Source organism: Salvia miltiorrhiza, chromosome 4, assembly GCF_028751815.1.
Source record: "Salvia miltiorrhiza cultivar Shanhuang (shh) chromosome 4, IMPLAD_Smil_shh, whole genome shotgun sequence".
NCBI lineage: Eukaryota > Viridiplantae > Streptophyta > Magnoliopsida > Lamiales > Lamiaceae > Salvia > Salvia miltiorrhiza.
The window spans coordinates 4,904,738-4,917,034 of record NC_080390.1 but is presented as its reverse complement, the minus strand read 5'-3'; the positions used below and the strand labels follow the sequence as shown (position 1 = coordinate 4,917,034).

Here is a 12,297-nt window from a genome sequence, read left to right as displayed (position 1 = left end):
TTGCTATCTCAATTTTATTCAATTACAATGCTAATTAAAAAAAAATCCTAAAACTTGAAATCCTTAACACCCAAAATCGTGACCCCCTTCACTCCCTAATTGATTGCCGCTGCAGCCTCGACGCGCTCGTCTGCCGCCTACGCGCAACCCTCGAGGACAATGGCGGCAGGCACGACACCATCTCGCCGCTGCGACCCGGAAGCCTGCGACGCCGCCCCTAGGGAGAGGTTCAAGAAAGAACCATAAATAAAAAAAGAACGGAGAACCATTTTCAGCCATTCGATTATCAAGATCTACGGTGGATGCATCATCTTGTTGGATGAATGCAGATCCTGGGTTCGAATCCTGAATGGAGCAATTTTTTTTATTTTTTTGAGTGCATTAATTTTAACAGCGAATGCATTAATTTTTTACAGTGAATGCATTAGATTTGATGGTTCTCACAAATAATGTAATTCTCTCTGGAACCACACCATATATATATATATATATATAAAGTAATAAAACAATAACATATATTGATCAACTATTAACAAAGAGAAAATTCATAAAATACTATTATTAAAATTACTCATTAGTAATTTTTTTCTCATTTAGCTATCTCGTTGGATTCTCATTTATTTACATGTTAATTATAAAACGTAAACAATGTCGTTTTAATATGCCCAAATTAACGTCATTTAAGTAATCAACGAATTTGAATACGTAGGATTTTATACAGTCACTTAACACTAAGTTTGATCGAAAAACACGAGATAGCAAATTATTTAAAAATAATAATTAAGTAATTTTAAAGTTTATTTGTAAAATGAGAATTTGTTGAAAGTTCAATAATGTATATGTAATTTCTTTACACTCATCTTTGTCTTTCACCCCTGTTAAGTTATAGAATGTGAATGTTTAGTTTTCTATCTATTATTAGTTGTTAGTTATTTTTCTTGTTTAACTTTTACCCTTTTTGTCGGGCATTTACATTTTGTTTGTATTTCCATATAACTTTTCACAATATAATCTATAAGTAATACTCCCTTAGTCCCACCTTTTAGTAACCATCTTTCCTTTTTGGTTGTCTCATATTTTAGTATCTATTTCTATTTGGGCAAATAACGTCAAAATTTCAATAGTTTCGCCCGTTTCGCATTTTATCCATGACCTAAAAATTTCTCGTTAAAATCCTTGACCATTGATCCCGATTCTTAATTTTCCCTTAATGATGTTTTCCGGCCATTAATTACATGACGTGTCACCTATGTGGCAGAGCTTTTGCTGAGTCATTAAATGAAGTCCAAAACGGCGTTTTAACACTCACATAAAATGTGGGACACTTATTCACTCACAAAACACTCAACTACTTTATTAAAACCTGTGTCATTTTCAACTGGATACTAAAAGCCGGGACAGAGAGAGTAATATTTAAACATATGTGACGTTTTCTTTTTTTGTCTTTGCATCAACACTCACTCTCTTTAAATCTTTATAAAACCAACAATATCTCAACCTCTCCCTATATAATTCATCCGTATCTTCTCAAATTCTTTTGTTGAAACTCACCAATCCACTATCACTATCGCCAACTCAGACTCATTTTTCCCTTATTCAAATGTCACAAACTCATATGAAATTCGAATAATGATGAATTTTATAAAAAAAAATCGTTCCTATGATATTCTAACCCAAGACCTAATTCATTTAACAAAGTGAAAAATCAATCGTGTGGATCTCATAATCTAAGAAATGATATGATTCCTAATTTTATATTTTAAAATAAATTTTTACTTTAACCTTACCAATACACAATTATATATAAAAAGTTACTCCAATAAATTAATAATTCAATACTTCAAATAGTTTTTATATACATTTAAATAACACCAATACATGTAAATCTCTATTATGGGCAATGATTTAATCAAAATAGCATAACTATTGATACGTATATATAGTATACGTATCAATACACATGGATATATAAAGCTATGTAATTTAATAAAACAAAGTTAAAATGATAATAAAAATGCGACATTAAATTACACACACACACACACACACACATATATATATATATATATATATATATTCTATTGAGAAAGATAAATATTTAAATAAGTGAGAAACAATCTCATCCATTGATCATGATCCATAAAACGGTCCAGAATTAAAAAATTACAATTATTCTTGAACTATCTTTTACTCTATAATTTTATGTAGTATAATTATATATTATTATATAGTCAAAATACATGTTGAATTTTAAAGTAGAAATTACAATTAATTTGAATACTGATTTAACCCAATAATTTTTTCACACAACTATGTAAAATTACTCATTTACATTACATTTTTCATACATTGTAATTTATTATATATCAAACAAAAGATTTAATTTTGAAATAGAAATTACAATTAGTTTAATATTAATTTAATGCGATAAAGAAATTATATAGAAATTAGCTATCATAGGTAAAATTAACTATAATAACTAAGCAATAGAATCAATAAATGTATATAAACAATAATGCATAATATTCAATGGCACACATCTTTTTATAGGAATCAACAACTCAAATTAATATGATAATTTTGAACTCTTAATTATAATTAAATATGATCATAATTTTGAACTCTTAATTGAATTAATAGTTCTAAATTAAAAGCAAAATTGTTAGAAAATTAATTAGATTTAACAAAAAAATATGGAAGCAAAATAAAAGAAAAAACTGATAGTCCAAACAAATGACCCAAACTAAAATTAATCATTTTGGACATGTATAAATAAATCAAACGAATAGCCCAAATTAAACTAAATGGCCCAGATTGAATTTCATATACAAATACAAAAATTCACAATAAGAAATTAGGAAAAAAAAAATGAAAAGAATATAAAAGGGAAAATAGTCGATGCCCTAGTTTTAGCATATCTATAAGCGCCGCTTCTTGGCTTCTTCTTCATTTTCTTCTCTGCTCACACGCTTCATTTTTTTGAAATTGCATTTTGCTATCTAGAGTTTACAAAAGATAGTTTGCCGTTTTCCTCTCTTCAGCCGGTCCCTTTTTCACCGGTCGACGTCGTTTGTCTCTTCCGGCTGCCATCGCCCGCCTCGCTTCACCTCAAAATCAGGTGCAACCCATTATTTTTCGTCGTCTCACTTCCTCCGATCTCGGCCTATTCGTCCAGCGATTCTGCCTCCCCAGCCCAACAGCCTCTCTCTCTCTCCCGTCGGTCGACGTCGCTTGCCTCCTCCGGTTAGCGTCGCCCGACTCGCTTCACCTCGAATGCCCTGTAGCAGCAACCTTCGCCCCTCCCTATATCAGTGACCAGTTGAGGCCCATTGGTCCGGCGACTCTGTAGCAGTTGCCGACGCCTCCCCAACCCAACGACTAATAGCAGGTAAACAAATGCAAATCTAGAAATGTGGGAGTGAAACAACAGGCTTTGTTCAAGAAAAATAAGAGAAATTATTGCGAAAAAGATTAGAGAATTATTACAAATCTAAAAATGCACAATGGAAAGGTGAAAATTTAGCAGCTAATCAGCCTCTATTTATAGAGGGTAAAACTCAGTTAGTATATAGTAGTTCACACTTATCAGAAATAAATTTGGGCTCCAAAAAATTTAAAATTTGAATTTGGGCTCCTAAATTAGGAGCCAAAACTGCAGATGGTTAACATGATCCAGGAGATAAAACTGATTAGAATTGCACACTGGATAAACCAATGTGTGCTTAGGCGGGAAAACCAATTGTGCCAAAACTGTGCATTAATATGCAATAGATAGATAGATAGATAGATTTGATTAGCTGGGCCTCAGCATCCGCTTTAGTTGACATCGTATTAGCTTGGACATAATAGAATTGGGCCCAAGTATAATTTTCTCTTCACTTACAAAACCCACCCAAGGTTATATATAAAGACACTCTGCGATTCCGTATGTCTTCTTGAACACTCCTATCCGCCTCAATTTGCAGTCGTTTACCAGTTAATCGAGAGATTCGAACCTCTTTTTGCAATATTCTGCAGTAAAATGGCGGACAAGGCGGTCACAATCAGAACAAGAAAGTTCATGACAAATCGCAAGCAATTCATCATCGACGTGTTGCATCCAGGAAGACCTAATGTTTCCAAGGTCTGATTTTTCTGTTTACCTTGTTGTTTTACCTTCATTATTTTTCTGTAAATTAGATGTTTTGTTAGTGTTTTTAGATGTTAGAGAACTTGTAGTACGGTATGCTGTTATGTGTTGTTTGTTTGTTTTGAAACTGTTAAGGAGAAAATAAGTTTTTTAACGAATGTAGGTGTGTGGAAACTATAGCAGTTCGATTGAATTGTAATAGTGTTTCAGTTCATATTCTGATGTTGAGGAGTATGTTAATGGAACATGAGAATTAATAGAATTTTTAACAACACGACGCTATTTCGGAACAATAACGTGTAGCAAGTTTGTTTGATCGTCTCATTCGCTCTATTTTATTGAGGGTTGAACTAAAGGAGAAGTTGTCCAGGATGTATGAGGTTAAAGATCCGAATGCGATCTTCGTTTTCAATATCGACTCTTAGGTTTTAGGGAACCAATTGCTCTTTTTGTTGAGCTACAGAGCTTCGGCATTTCATTTGTGTAGTATTGAGCTTGTTAATTATGGAACCGGAGTGAAGTTCGGTTTAGTATAAATGAACAAAGTTCGGTTTAGTATAAATGAACAAAATATTGAGTTAATTGATTTAATCTTGCTTTTGTAACTTTTGTAGAGTTTGACTGGGGATGAAGGCTCAAGTGATGAATCTGGACCTGAGGAAAGCGAATTATCTTTATCTGAGGATGATGAGGTACGCTCTTTTTGTCATTTTGATTGTGAAGATAGCTCTAGTTTTCTGCTTATCTCTACCCTGCAACCATTAGGTTATGGTGACCGAACAAGGATGCTATTGACATTTTTTAACCCTTGATGTGTTCACTTCATGACTTTTCCTTCTTTTAGATTCAGTAGTAATTATTTCTTTTAGAACTTTTATTGCACACATGTACAATTGAAGTATGTTTACTTCTTCAGATGAATGCTTCTGCTCTGATTCTGATGTTCCTATTATTTCTTCTTGGTGGATGCAATTACTCATCTTACGGCCTATAGCGTGCCAAGGGACTTTCGGTGCTGACATGGACAAAATCAGCATGTTTTAGAGATCCATGTAGACTCTTTTATTTTATTTAAAAAAGAGATACTTACTAATTAGGAAATGCAAAAGAGATCTATGTAGACCCATCTTCTCCTTCTCTTTCTTTCTGTTTTACCTTTCTTATCACTTTTTGGATTTTTTTGATAATTTTGCTCCTCTTCTTTTGTCTCCTGCTGTTTATTTTTTTTAATTTTTATTTTTTAAAAGCAGTGATATGTCTAGTTAAATCAATCTCCACTTGTGCCCCGCATGTATCATCGCTGAACTTCTTGTGGTCATTTTGTTCTTGGCTCTATACTTTCTAGTTGACATGAATAAACTTCAAGAAGCGACCATCTTGTGCAAGTTGGTGTGGGAGACATGGTTATCATAAGTTCCATATATAGTTAGTTTTGTGGCTATCAATTATGCCGCTAGAGGATGGCGTTCTTTTGTGTGATGACATTTTCATTTGTTTTGTACTTTTTCCCTTCTTTTTGTGCTGTACTGAAAAACTTACGTTTGTTCATTGCATCAGCTTGAGAATTTGTTCTTGTATATACTTAAATTTCGGAAAATCAGGCTACCCATCATGTTCCTGCTTTTGTTTACTTAGATTAGATAAATCTGATTTTCCTGTAACAGGATGCTGTTCAATCCAGTGATGATGATGATAATTCAGTTAGTGCTTGCCATGATAAAGACTCTGTTGAAGATAACAACCATAGCAGTGTTAGCAAAGGTGATGAACATGATAAGTTTGGTGTTGAAGACAGCGGTGGAAGGAGTGATGATTCTCGTGAAATTGTTGAGGAGAGTGACTCATCTGAAGATGAGGTATATACACGTTCCTGTTACAACTTACTATCACAAACACCTCTTCTATCTGCTAAATTCCTGAAAGCCCCAAGTACCCAAAAGTACAAAAGTATACATAATCTGCCTATATAGTTAGGGAAGGAAAAGGCATTCCACCACTTTAAAGGTGTAAGAGCATTATTTGGGTTTACCTGTTTTACAAAGTTCTTGCCAATCAAAATTGATCTACTCTTTCCTTTTCGAATTCTTAATTTTTTTTTGGCAATTGAACATGCTTGAATTTTTCATCAGTGTAACCCAACTAGATGATTGATGAGTACATTGTCCGAGAGTCTTGCAAATTGTTTGAAATGCCTTGCTTAGAGTTTTTCTTGTTCAAATCAGGTTGCACCTCGCAATACTATTGGAAATGTTCCTTTGAAATGGTACAAAGATGAGGAACATATTGGATATGATTTATCTGGAAAGAAGATAAAGAAAAAAGAGAAAACGAGCAAGCTCGATTCTTTTCTTGCAAGGACTGATGATGCAAAGAGTTGGTGAGTTCATATCTGAAAGCAGTGTTCTATTTTAATTCAAGTTACCCATAGTATATCCCCTGATTATGTTGCTAAGCATATTTACTTATAGCAAGATGTTTTGTTGTGATTAGTTTGTGTTTTGCTTGGTGTTCAGGCGTAAGATAATAGATGAGTACAATGATGAGGAAGTAGAGTTGACAAAAGAAGAGATCAATCTCATCCGGAGAATGATGGAATCAAAGGCACCTCATGCTGATTTCGATCCATATCCTGTGCGTAATATCCTCATTTTGATAGTTTAATTTATTCATTTGTACTTATGCGGTTACTGCACTCACTTTTATAGATTTGGCATCCTGTTCTGTTGATTGAGGAACCTGAGTATTCTTTTTTCTTGCCCTACAGTCTTATATTGATTGGTTCACTTGGGATGGTGCTAAGCATCCACTCTCAAATGCACCAGAACCAAAGAGACGTTTCATTCTCTCTAAGTGGGATGCTAAAAAGGTATATTGGTGCATGCTTGTTACTTTTACTCGTATCAAATATGATATCATATGCTGAACAATGTTATAGTGTATTCGGAAAGTTTAAGTGGTTTACTTGTTACTTTGTTGTGGATCGATTTTGATAATGAATGGGGTCATATACAAAGTTACTTGAATGTTCATATCTTTCAGCTTTTGCCTTTATCTATGTATCTTAACTTTTGACAAGATTAACCTCATGTGAGAATAACATTGGTCAATTTGCTTCCTGTAAAAGAAATTAGAAGAAACTCATAAGGTATCTTAACTTTTGACAAGATTAACCTCATGTGAGAATAACATTGGTCAATTTGCTTCCTGTAAAAGAAATTAGAAGAAACTCATAAGGAAAACTCATAAGGAGGTTTAATCTTACTCCTGGTGTTTTAACAAAACTGTTTGGGAGAAGATGCTTTGAGAACAATGTTTGTCTGTGATCAGTTAGTAACATGAAAAACGAGATACTTTTTGGGTTTGGTTCTGGAGAAAGAATTGAGAAGGTTTTTTTTCTAGAAAACAAACCAGACATATGTAATAGGGCTGTGTTCTATGTCCATTTCTACTTTCTGATCATGTGGAGATTTGTTGCTTTCCATATTATCATCTTGTCTTGTCATCTTTGGCCATGATTAGTTTTGGTAAATGACCACTGAAATGCCTCATTGATTTGAGTAAACAGATGAAGTGCATATTTTAAGGCTGCTATGGGTGCACTTCCAAAACTTTGTTGTTTCTGTATTTGACTTTTCAAAATTATAGGTTGTCAAGTATGTCCGGGCCATCAGGAATGGGCAGATTAAGTTTGATGACAAACCCAAAGAAGAACATAAATTTTATGACTTGTGGGGTGAAGCCAGTTCTGCTGATAGACAGGGATTGGCATATATTCCTGCACCAAAACCTAAGCTTCCAGGTGTGTTAGCTATCTGAATTTTGAAGTGACTGGATATTCTCAATTAACTAGTATATTTTCAATTCTCTACAACTTGTCATGATCTCAAGGATGGATTGTGCTTTTCTATATTTTCAGGTCATGAGGAGTCTTACAATCCCTCTTTAGAATACATCCCGACACAAGAAGAAATTAATGCTTACCAGCTCATGTTTGAGGAGGACAGACCTAAATTTATACCAAAACAGTAATTTTCTTCCGTTCTATGTCTCGATTGATGATCTTCACTTGTGTCAGACGCTTGGTGCTATGATTTCTAATTATTTTCTTTCTATGTGAAATTTAGATATACTTCCCTGAGAAGTGTTCCTGCATATGAGAAAGCTGTCCAAGAAACATTTGATCGATGTTTGGATCTCTATCTATGCCCAAGAAAATATAAAAAACGTGTATGTATTACTTACATGCTTGATGAATTCTAAATTTAGTGTTGAAAATAATATTTGAAGGTTAATGTGAGATTAAAAGCAAATTATTTCCTGCTCAACTTTCCAGATTAATATTGATCCCGAGTCTTTGAAACCAAAGCTGCCAAGCCCTAGAAATCTTAAACCGTATCCAACAACTTGTTATCTCGAGTACAGAGGCCATAAGGGTCCAGTGACGACTATTTCTGCAGAGACCACTGGACAATGGATTGCTTCTGGTTCGATCTCTAATCCGCTTCAAGTCTGAAATGTATATTTAGAACTGGGCTCTAATCGAATTCTTTCATTAATTAAGGTTCAAAGGATGGAACTGTTCGCATTTGGGAAGTTGAAACTGGCAGGTGTCTCCAGATCTGGAATATAGGTGAACCTATTCAGGAGGTTGAATGGAATCCTGAGCTTCCATTATTAGCTGTAGCAGCGTAAGAAATATCTTAGAGCCTTAGCTTCTTGCATTGGGAATTGATGTTGGTATATATCAGTAATTTCCTCAAAATTTTCAGGGGCCAAGATGTGTTCATTCTGCACACCAGGTGTGGAAGTGATGAACATCAGAAGAAGATCGATGATCTTCTCCATGTTGTACCGAAGACAGGGGCTGATGACTTTGGTAAGTATGATGAGGAAACTGATTATGCTTTATACACCTTACCTTATGCCACACACTAAGAACTTTTTATTCAGATATAAATGCATCCATTGTCAACTGGGTTCAGGATGATGCACATGGAGGAATCAGACTGAAGCATTTTAAGGTGATTTTTTTTGGGGTTTATTGTTTTCCACATCTCAACTGGCATTCGTCTCATGAATTTGAAGATGCTTTGTAATCTTTGATTTCTCAACATTTTCTATTTCGTGATAATGGCTTAATGTTGCTGAATTGCAGACTGTTAGTAAAGTGGAATGGCATCGTAAAGGAGACTATCTTTCAACTCTCATGCCATCTGATATCCTTTTCCTGGCCATATGTGCAGTAATTGTTTCATTATGTTTTTGTTTTCTAAAATTAGGCCTCAAATACTTGTAACTGATATACTGGAGTGCATTGGAAGAGTTTATTATATGCAAGTATATGTAGTTTGCTGGTCCATACATAGTATGCTCGAATCCTTCTGGAGGTTTGTTGCTATGTTACAGGCGGTGGCTTGATTTAGTAATTGTAGCTATATGCCTGCTCAGATGGCCATTCCTTAACTTATATGTACGCCAATCAAGATCAGTGTTAGTTCACCAACTCTCCAAAAAACTTACACAACGAATTCCATTCAAGACAAAAGGAATTCATGTTTCAAGTGCTTTTCATCCCACTCGTTCCATTTTCTTTGCTGCAACAAAAAAGGATGTCCGCGTCTATGATCTATTGAAGCAAAAACTTGTCAAAAACTTGAACCTGGTGTCCGTGAAATTTCATCCATAGCTATCCACCCTGGTGGTATGTTTTTCTCTCTCACCCCCCTCCCCCTAGCACGTGTTCGTTCACACTGAAAAGCACGCATGCAAATTATTATTGGCGCCTAAACTATAGATGTCTGATCCCTTATTAATGCAGGTGATAATGCCATTGTTGGAAGCAAAGATGGAAAGATGTGTTGGTTTGACATGGATCTCTCATCCAAACCTTATAAAGTCCTTAGGTATGAATTGGTAATTTATAAATATCAATAAGAAAGTGTCCGAGTGCCATGATGGTTCAAATGTTGTTGATATGAGTCTGCTTAAAACCTTTTTTAAAAAATAATTATTGGCATCTGGCATTCCTCACTCCTTACTATGCAGTCCTTATCATATGCATCTTAGGGCCACCGATTCTTTCTCATAGTCCTGTCCAATTATCTATGATCTATTTGCATTAGAACTTCTCTTGCAGCCTGGTTTTTGACCATTATATCATTTTGGAAGCTTGAGTTATTTTATTTCATCTGCTCTTTGCAAATAACCTAAAAAGAAAGTGGATCCGTATTCTTGTCTGGTTTGTCTACTTATCGCGCCTTTCCAAATTTGCAGGTGCCACGGGAAGGATATCACCAGTGTTGCCTACCATCGGTCTTATCCTTTATTTGCATCAACCTCGGATGATTGCACCGCATACGTGTTCCATGGAATGGTTTATTCGGATCTGAATCAGAACCCGCTGATAGTTCCCCTGGAGATCCTCCGGGGGCATTCCAGTTCCGACGGAAGAGGTAACTTGCGGATTTCTGTGGATTTTTTTTGCTGCGATTACGATGTTTCGCACGCGAGTAATGGTTGAATTTGTGAGCTTTGCAGGAGTCATGGATTGTAAGTTCCATCCAAGGCAACCTTGGCTCTTCACCGCCGGTGCAGATTCTTTGATCAAGCTATATTGCCATTAGCTTCTTCATACACCAATCATACCCTAATATTTCAGACTGTTTTGTGTATCGCTGAGCAATTTTGATCGACACTAGCTCATGTTTCTTGCAAAAAGGTGGGTAGGAATCAGAAACAAAGTCGTTCATTTTGTAGTTGTAACTTGTAAATTAAGTTTTACTAATCCATTGCCCTTTTCTTTTTCTCGATTTTTTGTTAAGAGCATTACAAAGTGACACATAATCTCTTACATTTTCGCTTTTATGCAGCAATTTCCAATAATGAAAAACACCAATCCTATTTTTGGGGTTTTTTTAGATAGAAAAAAATCAATCTTGTGTTGAACCAATTGTGGAGGTATATGGACGAATATATCCCTATATCTGCAAAAAAAAGGGTTAATAGCTGGAAAATAGACGAATTTTCACCGGATTTGCATACTGCACATGACCTTCAAAAGTAATCCTAGAATACACCACCTTTTAATTTAATTGCAAATTGCACCCATGTTGACTACCACCTTGATCGGTGATGACATGGCTGTCGGATTTTGTTGACATGGACGATTTTTTGATGTAGGAATACGTCGTCGTTTTGTTGTTACATTACAACACCCAAAACGACGTCGTTTTATCAAGTTATTTTAGATAAATAAATAAATAAAAAAGCTGCTTCACGTCGTTTAATCCAAGTCTCCTCCGCTACTCACCTACTGCTTCACCCCCGCCGCTGTCGCCGGGTGATCCCACTCAAACTTGGGGCTGAAGATTATTGTTGATTGTTGAGTGATTCGGGGCTGAAAAAGAAAAAAATTGCTATTGAAGGTGATTGTTGATTGTTGAGTGATTTGGGGCAAGAAATCGTTGTTGTCACGCCGGAGTGTGGAGAGAAGGGGGGCTTTGGGCTGGGCTCGGCGGCGGTGGCCTTCCGGCTGTGCGGTCGCCGGGAATCGACGGGCAGGAGGCTGCGATTTGGGGATCTAGGGTATTGGCGGCGGAGGTGGTCGTGATGCCCTCGTTTTCTCATTCGCAACCACCGACGCCACTGGTGTTGCAGCTGCAGAGACTCGCCATCGCCGGAGTCCAAATCTGGTGTGCCTCTCGCTTCATACACAAGCCACATAGCACCCAAATTCAATCCCTTTAGCTGATATGATGAACACGTGTTATCAAGCTGCAGGGTGGCCCAATTTCGTTGCAGTTGATTTTTACAAGGTACTTCAGTTGATTGAATGAAGCAAAACCATGATGATTATATGAATCTTGCAGACAAGTGATGGTGGTGGAGCACCTGAAGCAGTAGACATGGCGAATGGACAGCGAGCTTGTGGCAGCAAATCGGGCAAGAGATTGAAGAAGATATTTTTCTTTATTCTTTTTATTTTTTCTCTCTATCAAAACAACGTCGTTTTGAACGTGTGGCTTGCCACCGTGTAATAAATGCCACACGTAATGCCATGTAGTTTAAAATAGTATCCATGTCATCGCCGGTCAAACATAAGAGTGGTCGGAATTGTCGCCGGGTGCAAATTGCAACTAAATCAAAAGGTCATATATTCTGGAGCTATT

At 35.9% G+C, this 12,297-nt stretch overlaps 1 protein-coding gene across 1 annotated transcript; it reads left to right on the top strand.

Moving 5' to 3' along the window:
• Window positions 1–2,912: 2,912 nt before the first annotated feature.
• LOC131022344 (ribosome biogenesis protein BOP1 homolog) lies at window positions 2,913–10,936 on the top strand. Its single transcript, XM_057951799.1, is given in 20 exon segments — window positions 2,913–3,388; window positions 4,018–4,123; window positions 4,744–4,821; window positions 5,794–5,985; window positions 6,352–6,506; window positions 6,643–6,760; window positions 6,894–6,995; window positions 7,775–7,928; window positions 8,046–8,154; window positions 8,254–8,356; window positions 8,463–8,613; window positions 8,691–8,817; window positions 8,899–9,005; window positions 9,080–9,150; window positions 9,285–9,345; window positions 9,604–9,762; window positions 9,765–9,830; window positions 9,948–10,032; window positions 10,403–10,581; window positions 10,667–10,936. Coding segments are annotated over 19 exon segments (2,205 nt in total). The 5' UTR covers window positions 2,913–3,388; window positions 4,018–4,021; the 3' UTR covers window positions 10,753–10,936.
• Window positions 10,937–12,297: the final 1,361 nt, after the last annotated feature.